This window comes from Haliotis asinina, chromosome 5 (genome assembly GCF_037392515.1).
Source record: "Haliotis asinina isolate JCU_RB_2024 chromosome 5, JCU_Hal_asi_v2, whole genome shotgun sequence".
NCBI classification, from domain to species: Eukaryota; Metazoa; Mollusca; class Gastropoda; order Lepetellida; family Haliotidae; genus Haliotis; species Haliotis asinina.
This window is the reverse complement of record NC_090284.1, coordinates 48,805,400-48,831,202: the sequence shown is the minus strand read 5'-3', so window position 1 is coordinate 48,831,202 and position 25,803 is coordinate 48,805,400. Positions and strand designations below refer to the sequence as shown.

General features: G+C 42.5%; 1 protein-coding gene across 1 annotated transcript; it reads right to left on the bottom strand.

Moving 5' to 3' along the window:
* Positions 1-343: 343 nt before the first annotated feature.
* Positions 344-25,803, bottom strand: LOC137284675 (dual oxidase maturation factor 1-like). The gene is made up of 11 exons (XM_067816582.1): positions 25,137-25,803; positions 18,231-18,428; positions 17,352-17,409; positions 11,805-11,942; positions 10,998-11,090; positions 10,457-10,610; positions 10,055-10,269; positions 7,692-7,811; positions 4,243-4,379; positions 2,166-2,317; positions 344-1,697 (listed from the first exon to the last, which is right to left on the bottom strand). The coding sequence occupies exons 2-11, from the start codon at positions 18,390-18,392 to the stop codon at positions 1,631-1,633; spliced, it is 1,296 nt and encodes a 431-aa protein (XP_067672683.1). The 5' UTR covers positions 18,393-18,428; positions 25,137-25,803; the 3' UTR covers positions 344-1,630.

Below are 25,803 nucleotides of genomic sequence, written 5' to 3'. Positions count from 1 at the left end.
CAGACTGCCATGTTGCTGGAATATTGTGAGAAGACCTCACAACACGAATGGACAAGGCTGAAACTTTCAGTTGACAACCTGCGACTTGGATGTCCATTGTCTTCACACAGTTGAGGGGACAATGACGTAGCTCGGTGGTTAAGTGTTCTCTGGCTAGGCCGAAGACACAGGTTCCATTCCCCACATGGGTACAGTGGGTCAGCTCCTTTCTGGTGTCACTACTGATGTTGCGGGTATATTTTTTTAATAGCGGCATACAAATTATATTCCCCTACCTGAGTGCAGCATAAAGCAACCAACAAGGGATTATTCTGCCACAAAATGCCTTTAAAAGATGAAAACATGAGTTATGAATAAGTTTATTTGTCATAAGGCATAATGTGGATAACACATATATACATACAGCCGTTAGTAATGAGATTGCATGGAGTTGAAGAGGAAATTCAGACAGTAATACACGGTCCATAAACAGTTACAAAATGAATAAAAAGGTAACGTGTCTTGGTGTCACAGTGTGTTGAAAGAACAAGTCTCGAGATATATCACACACTTGTAAACACAAACCATAAAGTGATGGAATTCATTCTGACCTGAGTCGCACTGGGGTAGCCTGTACAACAAACATTCCCGTGCAAAATATGGAGCCCATTTCTGGAACATTGCTGAAAACAGCGTACAACTAGACTCCCACATGGGGTGATGACCTGATCATTAGAATGTTGGCGAGCCACACTTTTGTATTTTTGCAGGTCCTCCTGGTCGACAGCTTTTTTCATCACCAGTAAGTAAAAGTATCACTTCAGTCAGTCTCCAGAAGTAAATTTAACTCTTGTCATATTTTTTCAGTTGTCCAGAAGTACTTACATTGTAGTGAAAATATAGGGTCTATGCATTCTGATCAAGACCCGTAAGATTTACAGTGCTAAAAATGAATGCCAAGCAGAGTTTTGTTTCCATAAAAAATGAATGCAGGTTGTGTTTAAGTTGTCAAAATTCGATGTGGCAGTTAAGGCAGCATGTCAGAATAACTGTGCTATAGAATCTGTACAGAAACTAAGAACAAAACCTGTTTGTAGGAAACAATTAATTTGTTAGTTTTGTCAAGATGACTAATCGATTTCAGGACGAAATTGTGTGACAGGTTATCATAGCTGTCAACTAAACATTGTGTGAAAAGGCTTCTGATGACAAATGCCATTTTCAAGCACTGATATTAATATATGAAAGGCTTGTTCAAAACTGTAACTCCATAGGTTTTGTCCCTTCCTCCCAGTTGCAAAAGGTTTGAGAATTCCTTTTGGAATTGGTGAACTTTATGAAAACAAAATGTGAACAAAAAATTACTGTTAAGTACTTTTCAAGGGCTTCCTGGAGTTGCAGGCTATAACACGTTTTCAAGAAAAAGATAATGATCATGATTTGACAGTACAAAATATATTGAACAAATAAGTGTTTTGATGAAACTTTGCGTCATATTATAAACAAATGCGTACAATAAGTTTAATTTGAACGATTTGTGATACACCATCAGGAAACAAGTATTTCCTCAAGACACATGTTTGGGTACTTTCATATCCAGGTTGAATACGAGTTGAAAATGTCAAGATGGCCTGGAAACTTGACCAGATACCTAAGAAGTTGTCCCCATTTCCAACTGCACATCTCTTGGGTTGGCCCTTTTACCTTTAGCGTAGAATCTGGAATTGGGAAGTAACATAATTAGCTATTTTCTCAACTTATCAGGTATGATTTCCCCACCGTGTTGTCTGGGCGTCTCACCACACTGCTTCCAAAGCAATGCCCCTGTCCAGTTGACTCCCCCTGACACAACCAGGGGACTCGCCTCACTGACAAATCCAGGAGACACACTCTTTAATACACCTAGTACATCTCACCTGACTGATACAAACAGGTGATAGACCTACTGTCACATCCGGGCAACTCATCTGACTGTCCTGAAAGGCAGTTAACCCTCCAACTCAATCTGGGAGGGTGGGGTAGCCTAATGGTTAAAGCATCCGCTCGTCGTGCCGAACACCCTTGTTCGACTGTCCACATGGTAACAGTGAGAGAAGCCCGTTTCTGGTGCCCCACATAATGATATTGTTGTAGTATTGCTAACAGCGATGGAAACCTTGCTCCTCACACACAATGAAGTAACTGACCTGACAGCCTCGGCGTTCTCATAGGCCTCCTCCTCGCTGCTGTTTTCCTGTTGGGGAGGTGGGGGTGGGGGACGCTTGGTCTTGCGTCTGTTCTTCTGGAACCTCTGTGTGAAGGTCCTCTCACTGCGCATCTTGGGAGCCGGTATGTCGAACTGTGACAGGAAGAGATAGAATTGTCTCAAGATCGGTTTTTTGAGCAATCTTTTCAAATTTCACGAAAGTATTAGTAAAGCTGAAGTGTTATAGGATTCAAACAATATTTTAGTTCTATAAACATTGTTCGATACGTTACGGTATTCTTCGAAACCATAACCACACATCTCTAATCTATTTCACATGCTTTACTGTTAGACTAAGGGACAGTCCACTATTTGTGGCAATGGAATGATGATTATTTTGTTGTAGTAGCATGTATAATGTAAATGACCCACCACCCCACCCCTAAAAAAATGTACTAAATAAGTGACCTACTATGCCCTATTTTCAGCCGATCCGAATGTAGCTATACTGATGGTAAAGTTTGAGGCAACACCTGGTTGAACGTGATGTAAATGAAACCATTCAAGAGAATACATGGAATGAATAACAGTTTGCAGTGGACTGTTTTCGTCTCGCCAGTTCAGAAAACAATATGCACGTGCATGACATGTTTTGCTCGTGAACAGGTGAAATGCTGACATGTACCCTTTTACCAAGATATTGTTCGAGAGCAGTGCTGTGTGATTTGATGATTCAGTAGTAAAGCTCACAACCAGTTATCTGAGGCCACAGAATGGCAAATTGTAGGCACGAAAGAAGATGACATGCCCTTGTGACAGATTGCAAGACGCATTAATATCTGTCACAGCGTGAAAGTTACCGCGGGTCGAGGTCGACTTAAGACGATCTTTTTGATGGATTATTGACGGCTGCTACGAAATACGTCAGGAACCATTTTGGACTTCAAATCAACTCCGTCAAAGGTGGCAGCAACGACGGGAGTGAATGTGACATTGGAGCTGGTCAACGCTGAACGCAGAAAAGTATGGGCGTGACATTATCGAGAACACTTTGCTGCCTCATCTGCACGCCAATCATCACGTTGCGCACATCTACCAGGAAGACAATGCACGTCCACATCGTGCTAGGATAATTGCCGAAGAGGCAGCATAACACTGAATTCCTCAATAGACCAAGCGGAAGTTCAGATCTTAATCCGATCGAACACGTGTTGGGCGCGACGGGTAGGCGTCTGTTCGCCAGGGACCAGCCCGTGACCAACATTCGAGAACTTGAGACCGTGCTGGACGCATGGAACAATCTGCCCATGCTCTTTTTTCGTAAACTCGTGTTATCGATAAGGAGACAATGTCAGAGGGTGATTCTGGGTCATGGCAAATACATGTACTACCGATGACCCAGATATTGTTTAAATGTCAGTTTCATTTCAAGAGGTTCTGTTGTTCCGCAAAACATTAATAAGTAGGCAAGATGAAGACATTTTTGACTTTTGTTTTGTCCACTTTTGGTGAATCCACCATACTATTTCTCAATGGAGTACTAGTAAATGCTCTTGACGTCATGAATATACCGTGTTTTGTCGCTGCTGTTGCTTTCCACACGGGGTGGAATGTATTCACATACCATTTTTGAAGATCACGTTGCATTTTGCGTACCAAGCATGCACTGAAGGTTCAGTAGCTTCACATTTCAGGTGTTGCTTCACATTTTACCATCAATATGCATACATATACAACTAAAAAAAAAGCTAAAGAACCAGAGGACAATCCGATTATTTCAAGGTTAGTTGTTGCCAAGCCTTATAGTAACCGAGGCGACTAACGGGATCAGGTGGTCAGGCTCGCTGACTTGGCTGACACATGTCATCGGTTCCCGATTGCGCAGATCGACGCTTAGTGCTGTTGATCACTGGATTGTCTGGTCCAGACTCGATTATGTACAGACCGCCGCCATATAGCTGGGATATTGCTGAGTGCGGCGTCAAACTCACTCACCTTATAGTCATATGAAAGAATCGTATTGCTCCTAACTTCTTTTGAGTAGCATAGACTATGTATACGCTGCATTAAAGCCTTACCCGCACGTCGTAGATGTCGTCGTCGTTTGACGTTTGTGGTCGGGGAGCGTTGCTCGCTCCATTAGTCCTCTTCTCAACGTCCTCGTCCTCCTCGTCGTCATTATCTTTCCTCTCTTCAGCTTCCGCGGCATGGATCTCTGCAACATTTACATTATTACGAGAGTGAGTGGGCGAATGAGGACGGTTTCTCCCTTCACTTCGTCATTAGTCCGTCAATGTTATGGCTTCATAGTTTTTGTAGACGGGTATCCTACAAAACGTCCTCAGCGTGGACAAGTTAACCTCATACCGCACGTCCAACTGGTGACGGCTCTGTTCACTTTCACAATGCTACCTGAGCATCAGTCCGGATCGTTTGATGGTTTAACTGTAGTTACATTGGGACTGTAAGCATCCTGGGACCGTAGGTACTATGTTAAGACAAAAACACATGTACGTGTCAATCTATCAATGTAGCCAGCCATTTTCCGTGTTAGTCTGTCCGATAGATTGCAAAGCTTTATGTTTAGATTTGAGCAAGCCCTCTATATAGATTATTTTAAAAACAATCATGTGTAAGCCTGGGCTTTTTTATAACGGGAGCTCAGTTTTGGTAAATTTATTTTTCCTGGTTTCCATGGAAACAATGCAGACTTAGTCTCAAAATGGACGGATGGGCTTCGTTTCTAAAAAGACATTAAGTAACTGTCAGATGATTTGTCCTTTCAAATATGGGGGGCCGGGGGGATATGTCATCTTCTGATGACTCTTGTTTTATAACGGTAGCTATGCCTCTGGATTTGAGACCGGGACATTGCAGGGGGTCGGAGATTCTTTATGTACTCATGTACTGAAGATATTCACACTTCCCTCATGCTTGCCATATGAAAGACCCTGCACCCTTTTCTTCGGTGAAAAAATGTCAGTAAATTTATTTCTTCTATTTTCAAGAAGCTGTAGTGTGCTTTTATGATTATTTTCCACCTTCAGACTTGCCACAAACGAGTGAGTATTGCTTCACACAGCTTTTACAAATATTCCAGCAACATTACGGCGGGGACATCACAAATGAGCTTCACACAATGTACCCAATGGGGGAATCGAATCCGGGTGCTCGACGTGACGAGCGAACGTTTTAACCACAAGGCTACTAAAATACCCATGTGAGCACTGCACGAAAGATAAACATTTGTTCGTGCCACGCGACCATCCTCCTTTACCCCGCTCACCGTCCAGTCCTTTGTACTAGGCTATTCAATTTTAGCGGTTGGAAACATTCCATTGTTGTTTTGATTACGTATAAAAATTTGGGCACACAAACATCGAGGGAGAAACCAAGCTTAAATCCGGTAGCTCTTTCTCATGAACTTAATGATCTCATAACGTCATCACGAGGTGGTAGCTTTACGTTAAAAGCAAACGTACTTTTACATGTCGAGAAAATCTTTCAATTACGTAACAGCAAAATATGTACATTTTTTATTTATTTCTGTAAAGGCCAGATGGGAGACGACGTATATATTCTATCACGATGCGAGGATGTTTAGATCCGGCGAACTTTGTCAAGCAAGAGCGGAACAAGGCAACACAGGGCAGACTTACAAGAGCAAAGGACAATGGTTGCTTGATTTCCTGAGAACAGAAATAAGCCAACTGGCAGAGAATCAATTATACATTGCAGATAAGCATGTCGATATGATAAATACTCACCTACTTCTAAATTGCCAAATATATTCGTATATTTAACTTTCAAAGCTAATGACGTCAACTCCATAGTACAAATGACTGTATCAACGCATCTTCTATACACATGGAGTAATATCGTAACACATGTTCATATACACCAATATATTATCATATCATAACTATGTTTGTATGATTATTTTCAACCTTCGGGCAAACCATATTTTGATTTTAGATATGAACGTACTAGATCAAAGGTGAGTGTTGCGTATAATATGTGTACCCGTCATTAAGCAGATATCAAGTTAAATAACTGTTCTTAGGGACCGTGCATAATTTGGGAGCAGGGGTGGCTATGATTATTTGGGGGTGGGGTGAGAGTGTCACCAGTTTTGTTCTGGGGAGGTACTGGAAGTCATCAAATCTGCACACTTGTACTAGGGGGTCGTCATTGAATTTGCACATGACATGCAGGGGAAAGGGGAGGTCAGTTACTCTGTAAATAAAATGTAAGAGGGATTGGGTTGGGTTCATTCACATTGTACATGCTTCTCCAGAAAATTCATCATGACACCCCACAACTCCCATGTCAAAAATTATGAACGGTCCATTCCAGCTCGACAATGGATAATCAAATAATTGGATATTGATCAGAAACGATGGGGCCTTCTCAACTGGCATAGCGGACACATGGACTTGATAGACAGTGCTGTTCTACAGAAGCTAAACACACAGCATTCCCGGTTATCCAGTGTATAATATCTCCATTCTGTTAAGATAAATATTCTGGACCCACCCACTACAACCGGAAACGACGCACCAGCTTCGTCCATCTTAAACCTAAATCAACAACCAATCAGCATTCCTGTTCTCAATGCGATATGGAGATTAATTGAAGATTGCAGCCTCACCCAAGTAACGTTTTCGGCATCTGTAATCGAAACATCTAACTAATAAGCTAATAAATACACCTTTACACTGAAACAGTGTTACCATCGACCCTTTTCCTACACGACATTCTGGTAGTAACCCAGAGGTTGGTTTAAATCGAATCGCTATGGCGTTGTATCAGCTTGTTTCAGTTATGGAAGAACAATCTAATTTGACTGGATATCTATTTTTAGCATGTCATTCGAACCCGGATGGAAACAGCCCGCATGGCGGCGAAATGGGCGATGGGTCGGAGATATGTCAACACTAAATAATCGTGAATAATCACACAGCAGCGGAATACCTTCGTCTTTCGATTTCTTCTCTGAAATAGTCAGTGATGTATTTGAAATGGTACAATTGACTGCATCATATATATTCCAGTACGTGACAAATATTTGCTGAAAGAGATTCTGTGTTAGCTTTACGTGTTAAACATAATGTCTGTTGTTGACTTATTCATGTTGGGATATTGTAACGCATGTCACCACATTCACCCATGTTTACAAATACCCAAAGAAATCGGTGCACTAGGAAAAAGAGTTTCTGAAAAGCCAAAGGTATAAATAGTGTCTGCACAGCGAGTAGACAGAATTGTTTGTTCCTTAGTTGTTTAACGCCACACTCAGCAATATCCCAGCTATATGGCAGAGGTCCGTAAATAATCGGGTCTCGACCTGACAACCCCGTCATCAACAGCATGATCATCAGTCTGCTGAACTGGAATACAATGTTGTATATCAGCGAGCATCACCTCCAGATACCACTAGTCGCCTCTTACGGCAAACATGGATTAATGAAAACCTATTCAAAGATCTTCATTGGTCTTTGGACAGGAAGCGACGTTTGCTACCCACCTTCCACCTGGATCTCTTCCGAGTCCTGTAGGACGTCTACGTTGAAGAAGGTGGCGATGTGCCGGGGGAAGCGAAGGTCCAGGATGTAAATCACAATCCCCAAGACGATGCACATGATGCCTGTCAACAAAGTCAGCAAAATCATTTTATGACGAACCCACAGAGGCCACTATTTTTTTATTCATTATAAGCGCAGTTCATTATACCCATATTGACTGAAATGTGCCCAACAGCAAAATAACGCTGTTATTTGTCACGTTTTTAAGTACAAGACATAAACATGAACGCTTACTTTTATGAGATTTCATACTTTTCGAAACTTGCGTTTCTTATACAAACCCGAACTCAAAGGGACCTCTAATTTTAGTTCTTCACTCCCCTCAGTTCGTCATAAACGTGTTCATTTTAAATATAGTCCTCTGCATGTATATTCGCAAACACCTGTTGTCATCACTGAATCTGGGCGATCCATTTATGCGATCCTCAGACAATACATATAGTCTTTTACGCTTGATGGTATCTGTTTCGGCAAAAGCCAAAAGTGAGTGTGTCTTTTTTTAATCTCAAGATCTCGGAGATCTGTCCTATTTTCGTTAAAGGGATTTGGTTAGAGAGCAAGATCTTGGTTTTTGCTCTGTGCGCTTCCTCTTGGTGGTTTTATTTGTTAGGACAGGGGTGCTGGCATCTGTATACGTGTAATCTAACCGAATATTGAAACTATACTCATGGAAAAATTTAAGGGAACGCATCTTTCTTTGGGCAATTCAATATTTCTGTTTACTAACTTCAGCGTCGTGTATTATCGTTTTCGTGAAGAGCAGTTCACTCAAACTCACCATAATGCTTTCCATGCATGTGCACTACATGGTCCTAAAGTTACATGCACCTAGATTTACACGTGACGTGTATGTGCACTGTCAAACACAACGGTTAAAAACATTGTTAACACGGTGAGACAGTATTTAACTTTGGCACAGAAATGGGAGGCAACTGGCATGGTTAATGGTGGAAGCTCATTACGACAGGTTACAACAACTTTTCAAAGTCTGTTAGCGTGATATCCAGACTTTTGAATCTCTATAGAGCGACTGGTGACGTCAAAATCAGGCGTGGTCGGGGACAGGAAAAGAAAACCACCCCACGGGATGACTGGACCCTACTCCTTATTGCTCTTATTGCTCTGCGAGACAGGTTCAAATCCTCCTCCAAAATCAATACGGAATTCAGGCGAAGAACAAACGTCAGAATTTGTTCACGTACAATGCGTAATCGTCTTAAATCGGCTGGTCTAAAAAGTCGTAGTCCATTGGCTAGAATCAACATGACTGAGCAACACAAGCGCTTGAGACTGCAGTGGGCACGGAACCGTGGAGGAAGAACCGTACGTCAATGGAGAAACACCATGTTTAGTGATGAGAGCAGGTACACCCTTGACCATAATGACGGTCGAATTCGAGTTTGGAGACGCGTTGGGGAACGTCACAGTGCCTGCACCATTACACAGCATGATCATTTTGGAGGGGCTCTGTTATGGTGTGGGGCGGGTTTCCCTTTAACCACAAAACAGATCTTGTGCGTGTTGATGGCAGGATAACAGGTGTACGATATCGTGATGAGATCTTGAACTCGACTGTGATCCCTTTTGCGCGTACAGCAGGTCGAATGTTCGAGTTCCAGCATGACAATGCCCGCCCTCACATCGCTCATGTTTGTCGGGACAGACTGAGGGCTGCAGGTGTCCGGGTGTTGCAATGGCCTGGTAAAAGTCCTGATCTTAACCCCATCGAACATCTTTGGGATGTTCTTGGCCGCAATGTTCGGGACAGACCTGTTCAACCCAACAATTTGGATGAACTTTTCGTGGCTCTCCAGGAAGAATGGCGTAGAATTCCGATTGGTACCATCCGTACACTCATTCGCAGCATGCCACGACGATGCCAAGCAGTTCTCCAGAGACATGGGGGACACACCCGATACTGATTTTCATCACTTGACATAAGCCTTTTCACCTGTATGAACTTTTCTCTTACTGTTTCAAAGATTAAAAGTCACGGCCATTTCATGCGTTCCCTTAAATTTTTCCATGAGTATATTTCAAGATTTCAGTTCTACAGCTGTGGTAACAAAACACGTCTTGGACAGAAGGGATGCTCTCGAGGAACACTATTCGAGGAAAGTGAATGAGTTGGGTTTTACGCTGAGTTTTGCAATGTTCAAGCAAAGTCATGGCGGGACACCAGAAATGGGCTTCACAAATTGTACCCATGTTGGGAATCGAACCAGTGCCTTCGGCGTGAGGAGCGAACGCTTTAACCACTTAGCTACCCCACCGCCCCTATGCGAGGAAAGCACAATATAGAAACCTGTTATGAGGCAGAGCCAGTACGCTGAGCTGAATGAGAACATCATGATGTGTTCTGCTGAGAAGGGGATGACGAGCGTGTTGAAGTTCCTGACTGTTGCCCAGATAATGTTTCCAGACACCATGCAGATCCCCGTCAGAAGCAGCATATAAGCTCCATACCGCAGCAGAACAAAAAACAGGATATTGGCTAACACCCACAACGGAAAAGCCGTCCTGTAAAAACAAAGGGGGGATAACCCATTGCGATTAAAGGGGAGATAACCGATTTACGATTAGTAGAGTTCATGTTCACACTTGTGTTAAATAGTGCGTGTTAGTTAATATTCTTTTCCTCCGCACGAATACTCTTACCGAAAATATTTACGACCTAAATCCAGTTCAACAGGGGCCTGATGTTTACCATAGAAGTATATGGGTGTACCACCCGGCCTGTCTGTAGAACCGTCCCCATCTGACGCCCTCTCCGTCGAATGTGAAGTATTCTGCTATCCACAGAACTGGCAGCGGGAGTCCACGGAACTGAGCGGCTCGGTACTCCCTGGCGAACCTTCCAGCTGGCGACCAAACATATAGGCTTAACGTAAATGATGACAGTACACATTATGCTGAGATATGATGGACATGTTTTCCTACGGACACACGTTTAAGTACTGAATCAGTCTGCTGACAGGGTTGGGCAAAAATACTGACAGACATGATGCGTGCATATGGAGTGTTGGAGCCACCTCCTTATATGTGTGACACGTGCAAATAGAGGGTTGGGCGAACATTCCTATTTTCATGGCACGTGGAAATAGAGAGTTGGGCCCACTCTCTCTCTCTCTCTCTCTCTCTCTCACACACACACACACAGACAGACAGACAGACACACACACACACACACACACACGTGCATTATGGCAGTCAACCTAGTGACACACGAGGGCTGACGTTCAACCAACCGAAAGGCCCAAAACCGAGGCGGCCTTGTCTCCACTCCCAGCTGAAGTGTTCGTTGTAGTTGATCGTCTCGTTCAGCTGCGTCTCCGGTTCTCCTGAATAGTGAAATGCAGACCACTGTACCCGGTATACCTGATACGTTACCACTGACTACAGTCAACCCTACTGTACTCTAACATACCCATCTAATTTTCAAGACGAGTGTCCCGTTTGTGGCAGAATTCTTTATAGATGTGCTCGCTGTCAGTATCAGAACTCGTATTGTATCTTATGGTAAAATACGTATGCTATCTAATATATTACGAAGTTGAACTGTATAAAATGATTGAACAGTAAACCGCTTTGACATATCTGCCCTTTCCAAATTTGGAATCGACTTACTAACACAACATAGACATAGGAATGTATGAATATATTTTGTGAGTGACTCGACACTGCTGAGCACCAGTCCGGCAATTTGGAAAATCCGTTTAATTCCTGGTTTTGAAAGGGTTAGACGTCTTAAAGAGATTTTCTGTTCATTGGTGTTGTTAATGCTGTTATTTAACGCCACATTCTGCAATATCTCAGCTATATGGCGGTGGTATGTCTAGTCTGGGACATATAACCCAGTGATCAACATCATGAGCATCGATCAACGCAATTAAGATACGATGCCATGAGTCAAAATTAAAAGTCAGCGAGTCTGACCAGTGGACCCCTCTTACGACGAGCACGGGTTGCTGAAGATCAACGTCTTCACGGATCCATCCAATGGGTAAAATGGTATACAATTGTATATGGCATGCTCAGTGTCTCGTGTTGCCTACCTTTAAGGGTAATGTTCACTCCGCGGAGACCTATATGAAGCCCTATCTCCGCTCTGATGTCCTTTCCAGTTCCAGCCTTGTATTTGGTTGTTGTATTCGTGATGACGGATTCTTCCCAGGACATGGCGAAGTTGCTCACTGTGGAGGGAAAGTGAGTTCACTCAGCATGTGGATCAACAAAATCACTGTTGCATCAGTGCGATTTGATAAAAGTAAGACAGTAGGGTTATATGCAACATTCTAGCGAAATGCGCTTCACAAATTGTGGGAAAGGAACCTGGATCTATGTAAAGAGGAAGGAGGGGTGGGTGTTGGGGAACCAGAAATGAGCTTCTTACTTTGTACCCATGTGGGGAATCAAACCTACGTCTTCGGCGTGACGAGCGAACACTTAACCACTGGGCTACCGTACCGCCTCTATTGCCAATACAGAGTGATATGAAATAAATTGGCCATCGAACAATACATTTGCGTATGTCTTTTTCTCCATTTGTGTTTTGAAGAGTGTACAAGACGAAAGAGTAATAAATACAAAATAATATATGCATTTCGTCCATCTGTGAGGGTGTGGGTCCGATACCTCGGATGGGACTCACCCCAACAAAATTACTGGAATCTATACTTCACGTAGAAAGTGTAATCCCAAATATACTACAAACAATAAGAACAGGAATACCCAGATCTCTATGAACTGTTTTTCTTTCTCAGAGACTAGCTGACAGAGGACACAATCTCGTTCCGGTACCTCATGCCAGTCAAAGGTACGTCATAACCCTGCTTCCCCCGTGAGCACTTCAGTGAATAAACTGTTAGGCTTTGAATACTATCTGCAGCTTCTTTTAAAGGAAACATTGCCACAAGCCGCTTGGGAATCCTGTCTTCCACATGCACTAAAAGCTGTTGTGTAGGGGCGTTTGAATCAAACAATGTACTGGTGTGTTTCAGCAACCTTGGCTGATTTTTACAATGCTTCACTCAAACACAACGGATACATGTTATTTCAATGCATATTCCAACATAATGTTTAAAGTGCCCATTAAGCCTACAAAAAGTCGCATTGATCTCAGGGCATAAATTACTTCATCACGTTTAAGTTATATGATTACTGCACTGGTTGTTTGCAGAATTTGTACATAGGTAACATTCGACATTGTGTAACATTGTGTAGTCACAGGTTTTATACCGCTGACCTATTTGCTTTACTTCATCTTAAATTCTAGATAAGAAGCTGTTTGTTCAGATTTGAGGTACACACTGAAACGCGTGTACATGTATTTCGCTCAACAATTCAGCGCAACCACGGGTGGTGACAATGCGCCATCTTGTAACAAGACTTTGTACACGGCCTATGTGACCTGCAAATGGTGTGAGACTCATGTACTGAGAGGACATCGTTTTTATCAAATCCATAAAGTAATGCATGTAATCGCTTAATCGGGAGTAGGTAGGAAATCCCACCTGAATTGAATCCAGTGAGAGAGAGAGAGAGAGAGAGAGAGAGAGAGAGAGAGAGAGAGAGAGAGAGAGTAGGCAGAAATGGAGAGAATAGGAGAAAGGAAGTCGGTGGGTGGGGTCTGAGAAATGGATAAAGGGACACATATACAGAGGAGAGGCGAAGTAAAGGCGAGGGTGATGGTACTGGTGTGTGGCTAGTAACTACAGTCTACAGTCGTTAAGTTAGTCAGTTACGATGTAACAGTCAGACTTTTAAAATGGAATATCACACGAGATTATGCACTGAGGAAATGTTGGAACCCATTGTTGATAAAATATTTTATTTTTATGTTTCGCTAACAGTCTCGTCTTGGTTTAACGTTAAGACTTCAATGCTCGTGACTTGCTAAACCTCACTGACAACGAAACGCAATATGCCCATCACGATAAGCGCCCAAGCAGGAAGGCAGATTGCGACAAAAGCGCGGGTCACTTCCTGATGGAGAGATGGTCCGCTTGCTGTGTCACAATACGCGGGTACCACAGACCGCTCAGGGAGTGTGATTCAGTTGTACCTGAGCGGAACAATGTGTCTCGAGCACAACGTCAGGGCATGCTAGATTAATGGTTGGTCCCTGAATATTTATAGCTTTGATAGTCACAAATAAACCCATTTAAATCTAAAAGAATGGTCTGCAATGTGTTGGGATGAAACCTAGAATTGCTTCATATAGGGATTTAGTATTGCTGGGACGGTTAGGCAGTATCGAAAATATTCAGGTTCGGGAACTGTGAGACAGACTAGGGCAGAACAGGAGACAGACTAGGGCAGAACAGGAGACAGACTTGGGCAGAACAAGAATGGAAAAGAAGACACCTGCAATTGGGAATACATCACACATATTCCTTGTTGTGTTGGGACTTCAAAAAATGACTTTAAAGATATCACAATCCAGATAATCGTATAGTCTTAAAAAAGTAGGGGACCTGAACTTTGAAGTCTGGTAGAAAAAAAAAACCCATTGAGGAACGTTACAATGACATTCATCTTGTGTATGCAGCATCATTTCACGTTATCACCACACGCAAACACAATGCATGGGAAGCACGTGCACAACCTGGGAGCCTTCTACACCTGCATGGGGTGTCATGGGAGGTTTTTCAGGCAGGTCGATAAATGACTGTAGACCATTTTTTCCGATAATTTTCTTGCATCTGTACATGGTCAGGGCTTTCAGGGTCAAATCACACATTACTGACTGAAAATGGTACAGCTGAAATTTTCATGTCATACTACAGTCACCTAACAAGGGGATAACTGAACGAACAGCTTTGCTTTGAATGAAATCAATGTAGTGATGCATTCTCAAAACATCCTTTATTATTGTATCAACATTGATTCAGTCCCATATATCTCCCAATTTCGACAATCGTACATTGAAAGTACAGTTCCCCTACCTTTCTTAAGACTATATAACTTCAGGTGTCAAGTTTAACACTGTGATATACACGAAACATTGCTGTCCCGGGAGGCGCTGAACACTTATCACCATGGAAAGTGTTGTAACCCCACTTAGCATTTATATTCATATCATAACTGTATTTGTTTGGATCATTATTTGACCATTCGCGTGCACAATACATTGATTTTAGACGTGTACGTGCTACAATCACAGTCCAGTATCGCGTGCAAACCGTGTATCACTTAGTAAATATCAAGCTTAAGGAAACCTGTGTTACGGCTCGATAACCTGGAAAATCGATGGATTTAATTCTTGATAAGAAATATGGGGCCTCCTCAACACCTGCACAAAAATGACCAGTTTGTGGTATGCAGAATGACACTGGTATACAGAGTGTTGGCATGACTTTGTGAGGTTTTGCAGGTCATGTTGGTTGTCGCCGTTTGTTTGTCAGCTGATGAATAGAAACTACAATCAAACTAATGGTTTTCCTCGTTTACTGACCTCCAGCGATCAGATCGACCGCGACCCACGGAGGATACAGCCCTTTCAGAATCACCAAACTTCATCCGTTTATGTCAAGTGGAGCCATAATGGCTTACTCATCGTCGGTCATCCAGTGGCTCGAAGTCGCCTAATATCGGCCGGATATAACGCCCGACGACCCACTAGACGTCCGCCGTTGTTTCCACAGCATCTTACAGTACTACTAGCTTGGTGTCAAGCTCGACGTCACTGCAGTTTGACGCCATGGGAGGTAGTCTCGATTTCTTTTGTTCATGACCGTTGGTCGAGGTTGTGTTTGGCACCACAGGAACGCTTCATGTGCCAAACGGAATTTCTTGAAGAACTGTAAGGGCATCACTTGCTTGATAATGGCGTTCGTAGCAACGCCGAAACGTCGCACACATTACCATAAAGAAGTTGACTATCCACAGAACCTGTTTTTCTTTTATCTTAACAACTTCTAAAATGCCTCCCAAAGAAAGTGTAAGGGAGACTGTAAACTGACCTAATGGCGAACAGACAAAATCTTAACGGACACTGTGGATTGTATGTTAGAATCTTGAAAATGTCTGCATTTGTTAACGTCACACTACCATATTTATCAAAACCACAAAAAATCAGTTCTTTCCCATGTCTGTACCCTGAAAATAATAGTACTTTGTTCTTTTGGGGCTTACATTTACGACTTATTTAATCCTTGGGTCAGTTTATCAAGATTGTAAATGAAATTGAGTTTTGGATCATTTCCTTTGATATTGTTGAATATTGAAATTATGAACGATATTGGGTTCCTGATTTCTACGTGTATACTTTTGATTTTGCTGGTTATCTTTAAAGATAAAAAATATTCAGCCACAGTGTAATACTACTGATGTAAAGTTGAAGCCCTCTAAACCGGCATTCGTTCGTACCGGCAAAACAATACCAGTATATAGGGCGTGTCGCTTTTCAGAACTTTCAACCTGACAATGATCTTCCGTGTGCCGAAATACGGAATAGCCTGACGCCGGATTATGGGGCGTGTAAATCATCATAAATTAATTAGCTTCTGTCGGCACCATATTCTAATGTCGATGTTGAGAGCACATCGGATTGGCGGGCTGTCGGTTTAGAGAGCTTCCATTGTACATTCTACCCGCCACCGTCGCGGCCACTGTTACCGTGAAATAGCATTTTCCTCTATTACTCTTGCTATTAGTAGTTCATGGTTGACGAATTCACATTAAAATGTTTTCCCGGTATTACTAACGGCATCCTATCATTTTCATTTTGCTTTTCGTGATAATTAAATGACGAAACAGCACTTTATTTTTGAAAATCTTTCACAATGCTGTATAATATTTTCTCAGTGATGAGTGAGTGACTATTGTTTTACGCCGGTTTTAGCAATATTCCAGCAATATCGCGTTGAGGACATCAGAGATGGGCTTCACACATTGTACCCAAGTGAGGAATTGAATCCGGGACTTGGGTGTGACTAGTGAACGCTTTAACCACTAGCCAACTCCACCCGCAGTGATGTATCACCTATGTCAACTGGCTGTGGGTAGGAAGGTTTGAAGTCTTAGATTATTACACTACGGGAACACTGATATTCGCACATTGTACTAATCCTGGAATCGAACCCGGGCCTTCGGCGTGACGAGCGAACTCTTTAGACACTACCCTACCCTGTCAATGTTTATAGTGACACTCAAAAAACGTGTATGCTCCTAACAAACCGGGAAATATAATCACACGAATTTAGCCTCTGAACCCATGATCATAGATCATAGGGTTTTATAAATAAGGAACGCAACTCCTGATACAAACGGGGCAACCTGCGCGATGAGCCTAAAACACGGGCGTTATTCCGCCATCAATAGAACCAGGAAGTTTGTCAGCGTCACGGCTGATAAGAGATGGATACACATATTTACGTTAATGGCATTCTTGCGTGTTGGAGTGGTGTTATCGTTTTACCTCCTCCAGGCGCCTGAATGAACGTTTATATTGAAATATAACCCTGTAAAGTCTCTCCCCAAGGTAAACATTTGACAAGTAAAAAATAAGCCATTTCTCGTCACACTGGCATATAACATATGACTTGGTCTGACTTTCCTTGGGTGTGGTAGTGTTTGTCACACTGGTGAGGGCTACTTACACAGTATGGAGGCGCCGATAAATAAGCTGACTGTAATTCGGACAAATGTGAAGAGTACCTGAAAAGAAAATTATTCTAACATCGCCATTTGGATCTTGGGTAATGCGCAAAATGTATAACAGACATCCTTGTCCAGACACAATAACAGACAATCTACACCCCTTGCCCAGACACAACAGACAGCTTACCTCCTTGCCCAGACATAACAGACAGCCTACCTCCCTCGTCCAGACACAACAGACAGCTTACCTCCTTGCTCAGACATAACAGACAGCCGACCTCCCTCTTCCAGGGACAACTTTAACAGACAGCCCACCTCCTAATCCAGACACAGACAGCTTGTCTCCTTGAACACACACAACAGAAAGCCCACCTCCTTGTCCAGACACAACAGACAGCCTACCTCCTTGTCCAGACACAACAGATAGTCTACCTCCTTGTCCAGACACAACAGATAGTCTACCTCCCCCGTCCAGACACTACGGCAGACAATCTACCCCCCTGTCCAGACAAAACAGACAGACTACCTCGCTTGTCCAGGGACAACATACAGTCTACCCCCTTGTCCAGACACAGCAGACAGTTTGTTTATCCCCTTGCCCAGACACTACAGTACATCCCCCCGCCACCCCCATTCCCCTCTTGCCCAAACACAACAGACAACCGACCCCCTTGTCCAGACACAACAGACAGCTCACCTCCTTGTCCAGCCTCAACAGACAGTCTACCCCCTTGCCCAGACACAGCAGACAGTTTGTCCCCTTGCCCTGACACTACAGCAGACACACACACTTTTTCCAAACATAGCACACAGCCTACATCCTTGCCCAAACACAACAGACAGCCTGCCCCCTTGTCCAGACATAGCAGACAGCCTACCTCCTTGCCCCGGATTCCCGGCAGAACGATGTAGAATGAGAATGCTAGAATGACGATGCAGAATATGAGACCAGATTCCAGAATGTCGGCCGCGAATGGCGTCTTGGCGGACTCGTAGAATGTTGGAGCGCCATTCTTGCGGAATGCTGTGTATAAGCCCATGACGATTATGCTGGGGCAGCTCAAGCGTCGATGTTTCTGTAACAGAAATATAACAGATGAAGGGTGAGAGTGTAATTATTGGAGACTGTAGCAATATGTTCTCTAACAAAATGGTGACAACAATGACGTGTAGACTTTTGTGTGCTTCAAAGATATTACAGATGAACATAGGCTAGTATATCATTCAAACGCAAGTAAATCTAGCAAATACAGTTCAAAACATTTACGACATTTGGGGGAAAATAATCCCAAAAGCACCAGGCGTGTAGTTTCTATTGTACGTCAGTATCGTCTATGTTTACCGTAGCTTTGCACTGATTACACAGTACGCTTATCTTAAAGCTACTATTACCAAATAGTAAACCATTGGTGTTGGCAAGGTGACGGAGTGCAGCTCCATGGGCTAAGTGCAGTATTTAGGTTGTTAATGCCCTGTTGTCCCATAAACCTGAATGCGTGCTTTCGCTGATTTGTACTGAATCGTCTTGAATGACAACCAACAATGATAAAAATATATTTTTAGAAATAACTTCTTTCTCACTGGGCGGTCGTGGAATCAACTTTTTCGACCAGAGGTGGTTATTGGGATTTGAAGCCCCCATTTGACCTATTGACTAAACGTATACAGTTCGTTGTCAGGAGGTATGTCCCTTGCTCAAATCAGGATGAACTGTTTCAACCACAGGTGGTTACTGGGATTTGAAACCTCTGTTTATATGTTTGACTACTGACTATTGACAAAGCGTAAAGAGTTCGTTGTCAGGAGGCATGTCCTTTGCTCACATCAACCGGAGGTGGTCATTGGGATTTGAGTCCTGGTTACATACTTAATCCGTCGCGGGGCAATTGACAATTGATTTAGGCAGGGCTTACATTACGTCCGTTTTTTCTTGCGTTTATTCGTGCGTTACGTCAAAAAAACGCAAGTCAGTAATTTTATTATTTATACCTTACACTACGTCCGTTTTTTTGGGTGGGCTGCGTTGAAAATAGGTCTTGCAGTATTTTTGACGCAACGCAATTTGAAACGCAGAGGGAATTCCCTTGATGACGACATTTTAACAAGGTATTTTGTCAACACGTGAGTACTTCCGGTGAGTTGTTTTTTGTAATTTCTTGAACGAAACAAGCCAATGTAACATGTAATCCTCTAATTGGATGACTTATCACTCCAGAATGCTTTATCTGTTTGTATATGACTTAAACTATTTCATAAATATTACGTATTATAAGATATAATGCTATTTACATAAAACTGCTGTGGTTGTGATTAATTCATCCTCTTCCTCCAACACCATACTCATCACAGCTATGGCCGCCATCCTTACTTATAAGGCATGTTCAAAACGCATATTAACACATATAGTGTAGGAGCAAAAACGCAACGCAAAACGCATGCGTTCAAAAAGCCGACGTAATGTAAGCCCTGCCTAACGCGTCGAGCACGTCGCTGCCGTTGACGTTGTCGTCATGATCCACTAATCGTTGACTCAAACCTAGGTTTCACCCGTGGCCACCCATGGTTGGCTTTCCTCCAAAATTATAGTGAGGCTCAGCTATGAAAAAATGGAGTATTTTTAATATATTGTTAAACGTATAACCTACAGCTTCCTAGCAATCTTATCAGGATGTCTATTTGCCTGCTACCGCGTGATATAAACTAGAGCTCAAAAGAAACTATACACGACAAATATTACATGAAAATACACAAAAAGTAAAACCATACTGAGGAATGCCTCAAACTGTCCTGCAGAACTATCCTTTCTGGTAACAAACAAATTCATGAACCGCCTAAACGTCGCCAAAAACAATACAAAATGACTTTTTCAGATGTAACACTAAACACACGTCATGCATAACCTACTGTATAAACCAGCCTATACGACGCGGTTGAGGCAAGTCGAATGAGAGAGCTGTCGGGTGGCCCAACAAGGAGCTAGCCACACCGTCATTACCAGAACCTTCGGCTGCACCCAATCAGTTCCCTGTCAGGCAAACAGGCAATACGTCAGCACACTTACTCCTGAGTGGTCGACCACGTGTGACAACGCTCGGTAATGATGGCCACACCCGGACAATTCATTTGGGAAATCGTTTTGAAACGGCAACATCAACGGAAGCAACAACACTAGGGCACTGTATCAGTCGACATCCAGTGTACCGGCGATTACGACAACCAGGCATTCGAGCATGTCGTCCCTACTGCGGAGTGCATCGGACTTCAAATCCAACGTCATCGATTGACATGGGCCAGGCGAATTCGACGTTTACAGGTACGTGATTGGCGATGTGTGATATTCACCGACGAGAGTAGGTTTTGCTTGAGCAGTAATGACGGTCGGACGTTAGAACGTTCAGCAAGTTCGGTCGTTTGGAGGCGATATCCTCATAGCGTAGGGAGTGTGTGCGGCCATTTCAAAACGAGACTTGTGATTATTCATGATAACTTGAATGCTCGAAGATACAGGGGTGAATTATTGCGGCTAGTTGTATTGCCAGCAGCAATCACGTGGCATTGTCTACCAAAACGGCAACGTAATGCCTCACACAGCAAGGCTGACAAACTTCTTACTGCACACCGCTAACGTCGTTGTTTTGCCGTGACCAGGGTGTTCTCCCAACATTAATCCCATGTGGGGAATATTGTGGCGCTAACCAGACTGGCAAATCAGAGGACAACCAGCGTAAACTGTCACCTCTCCACAGGAACAATGTCTCCAGGAATGGCAACGAATCACGCCCGTAACGTCACACGGCGTCTTCGGTCATAGACGTGTCGACGTGTTTTGGCGTATATGGCTATCATACTCACTATGTATTCAACATTTGATAACATTTTCCAGGAATGACCGCTTTGTGGATTTATGTAAAAGTTCAGACACTGATACCACGTGTCTTCGAGTGTCACGAAAACGGCACTTTCAGATGTTCACTTATAGACGCCTTTCTTTTCTTTCCGTTTAGTCAAACACTCTGTATGCATTCTTTTGAGCACTAGTTTATGTTAACACTTCACTGATCAGTTTGAATAAGAATGTTCGATCGACGAACCTACATGCTCTTCACGAAGGTAAAGGAAAAGAAAAAGGGGCAAAAATTTTTTAAAAATATTAAAAAATCAACAGCCACAATGCAGTGGGTGTTTGTATATGAATAGAGAACGTGAATGCGAAACGTGCTTTGCACACGCTCTTCCTTTACTGAACACAAAGACTGACTTTCATGTGCATGTGTACACCACAGATTGTCGTAACTGAAGAATAAAAGTGTACATCGTGCTTCCCAATGTGCTGCGTCACTCTCGTGCCTATCACGACATTTGTACCGGTCTCCGGCACGCAGAACTTGTTTGGTGTTTGCGCTCAGGTGACGACTTGTTTCTAATGGCAGGAGGTGACATAAGCGTTTACCAAGGATAATAATCGAGGGGACGGGCGAATCCTGAATCGCACAGGAGACATAACTCTATAGATGTCCCGGTTTCGGTCTCGTTGGGATTAATGAGGTTTCAGTCGGTAGACGTGAGTCATATGAGGGACTGGATTGAACGTATATGTGCATTCCCATTTTGGAAACAATATGTGCATAAATTATTTTCAGATCATAGCAACTAATACCTCCTTAATGGCCCAAGCTCCCTTCCACTCACAGAATCAGTCCATACCGAAACAAGTCTCGTTAGCCTATACAAACAATGACCTACTTTCAGCTGATCCGAATTTTCTGGTGTGAACGTAAAAATAGACACCACAAGCAGCTCTGGTTAAACTGAATTCCAATTCCTTGTTTCATAAGAAAACAGTATTGACGAAGGAATTTTATTTTTAAAATTTTATAACACCGTATTTCTATACTTTATGTCGAGGTTCAGGTTGCATACCCTAACTATGGAATCACAGACTGTCCCTGTTTGACGAGGTCATAAAATGATTCACACTGCATCTGGCTCACTGGTTAAACCTGTTATATGCTTTATTCAATATAGTTCCGGAACGTAGAATGGGGTTGATGTAATATCAGTTTAGTCAGAGACCGCCAAACTTTTCTAGCGGCAGAGCCTCGTTTTGAGATTTCTACGATTTCCAGGTTTCCGTTTGTTAGAGCTCGATGTGCGGCAGAGCATCAAACCCACCGCCCTCGTTTAGAGAGACAGACAGACCAGCAAACCAGCCACAACAAAACACGCACGCACGCACGCACGCACGCACGCACGCACGCACGCACACAAACACAAACAATTAAAAATCACAAAACACATACACTTGCGAAGAGTTATATGCCCATGAAACTGTCAGGATTTTATTGCCACAGTCAAGTAACAAAAGTAAATATATCATAATAACCCTTCGGTTATAAAACTAGCAACGAAACTTAATAGGCATTCCGTATACCCAGTACAGCTTCAGGGCTTGTATATTCTACTTCGTGGACCAACAGGTTCTCTACTACTGAGTTCCTACACCGAAACGTTATCCCTGGGTCGGTTCAAATAACACTGTTTTACAGTTCGTGCACGTCACGAAAAATGTTTCAAAACCATTATCCTTTAAACAAACCGTATTATATAGATGTATACATGACATCACAAATACGATAAGCGTATTACTGTTATCAGAGACCATATAATATATTATCTATTATATGGTCTCTGCTGTTATGACTATCTCCATGCAGTGAATCATGGGAATTTGTGACACTCTTCTGGATATTAAAAAAACGAATGATTTTAAAAAAAAAAATAGAAACGCCAAATATTACAAAGTTTAGATTAATGAATATATCATAACTTAAAGTGAGAGTTTAATTAGAAGAAATAGGTTCGGTGCATGATTGCAATATGACGTGAAGGACAAGACTCGCATAAAAGCGCCTAGTCTCACAGACCTAACTGTACTATTACACTATCTCCCCACCAAAGGCAAATCTAAATTGCCCAAGGTTCTGAATCTCTGAAAGCTCCTTATCAGTTTAAACAGTTCATACAGTTTCTATCAAATTGTGACATTTTCAGAGAGACTAAGTGTTACTCTAAATGCACGACTCAGCTATGGCAACATACATATACAGATCGGTGGCATTGTGCCTCACTTCCTTGTTAATGAAGGGTGTGGGTGTCTAGCCAAGTGGTGAAAGCGTTCGCATGTCACGCCGGAGATCCGGGTTCGATTCCCCAAATTTACAAAATTTACAAACGAGGTTTCCTTGGTCTTACAATGTTGTGTGATTGTTTATATTGTGAGTGTTGGTTCCTGAATGTAAGTTTACCTTGCGACGTAAATGTGACGGATTCATTAAATAGTAGCGAGGAGAGATGACGTTACGACATGTACGATGGTGCATGTAATCATCCAGCAGTCGACGTGAGAGGTGAATTAAACGCCATAAATATTTATCATCATATTTACATATCGTTACAATCGATTATACAAAGATCATTATGAGATCATGTCACATTTTACTTCTGGATCAATGATGCAATACTTGATATTGGATTATGCTTCAAGTCTTCTCTTTAAACCTGATAAGGAAATATGTCCCGTTTTATTTACATCTCCGTTTGATCAAATTTAAGTCAATTCAAGTATAGGGCTCGACTACCGTTGAACAGAATCTCCATTCACGCGTCATGTATGCTGTCAGTGTGTGCTAACAACTGTGATTGTACAGTACACTGCAGTTAGCAGCATTAAGAAAATACATGTTGTGCTATTGTCCGTCGTTCACCATATTTCGGCCTACCTGCCTGTGATCGGTGTAATTCAAGCAGCGTTCAAGACTCGTGGATAATTTTTCACTATAATCCTAATGACATGTTTCAACGCATTGATTTACATGCGTACTCTTAGGTCTACAGGCCTCTGTTGTGACTCGTGTTATCAATATGTTCACATGACTTTGTTTTATTGGTTAGAAATATTCTACATTTCAAATGTAGAAGAGTATGGATGTCAACGGATTGGGGACACAACGAGCCGTCTTAAAGTGTTTCGGCGTTCGGGTGAACTTCCTCTTGGTACATCGGAAACAGATGACAGGCGCGGCTGTACACTGTCCGAGTGTAATGCATTATTCAAGCGGTGATAAGGGTTTAGCAACAATTATGCACCTCGACTGCAATTCGACTATTTAAACCCAGTGTAGTTTTCGTGCACACTTGGCAATCACTGAGAAACTGTGGCACGTTATAAAACATACATCCTAATATGTTTTTTCTTCTATATCACTCTTGTTGAGCACTTTCATTTGACATGTTAAACTGTACCACTGCTGTTCTTATTCAGTAAAGCGAAATTGGACAGTTTTAACCAGAGTTGTTTACCCTTCACACATGTATAGTTGTGAAAGGGCTTGTGCGACTTGTCACTGCGCTATCGTGCTTGCCGTCGCAGATACTAAAAACGGAGCAGTTCAACTACATTTTTCGGTTTCGCATGAATCGCCCTCATATGAATATTAATTATGGGATTTGAATAATTTTGTAATATATTTCGTTGCAATCATATGTCAAGGCTAAAACATATCACCGGTTGAGCAAGTTGTCCATTAACTGTTGGACGGGTGTAATGGCTGTGCCCCAAACACTGCACGCATTGCAGTGAGGGTAACTACAAAGGGTCTCGTCAAATTGTTAATAGTTATGCTTATGTGTACATATAAATTAAAAGTTTCTTCACAACCATTGATGGGTAAGTCATTATCTTCCTGGTTTTAGGTTCAGATTTCGACAAACAAAATTTTACCTACCCTCAACTGAATTATTCCGTTTCCAGAGTTGTTAGATTTACACTGGTTCCTGAAATGGGAAACTTGGTCCAACGAAGATGATGGAATTAAGGCTTTGAAGTTGAGCTACAACACTCCGTCGCCATTCAGCTCCCACCTTCGCTGTTGTTGTTCAGCGTCACGTGATCCCTGCTGTCAGTAATTTTCTTCCTTGTTAATTTAACTTGCTTATACATACACTGAGGCGATTGCTCACATTGGTCGAGGCGATCTGGCATGCGTATCTGGGATATATCCATGTATTTTTTTCTCGAATTTCAAACGCGGTTGCATATATTGGAAAAAACAAATTGTCCCTTTTTGGTTGACTCCTATAAACCTTCTGTATACATACTAGTATGATTGTTGTCTAGAGGGGTGCTGATCCATGGCTTTAACGCGGTAGTCTTGACTATCGCCTAGTCTCTGAATATATGTCACTTTGATCGTAGTAAATAAACGCATTTAAATTGAAAAGGGAGCCTCGGTGAAATAGGTCACTCAGATTCGGAACCTGAGAAAATCTGGACTTCCTTCATTTAAGGCTGTAGTCCTGAACGGAGGGCTTGGAAAATAATGTGGTTCAGGGAATGTAGGACAGTCTATGCTGCAATTTAACACTGCCATCTCTGTGACATGATCTGCCCTC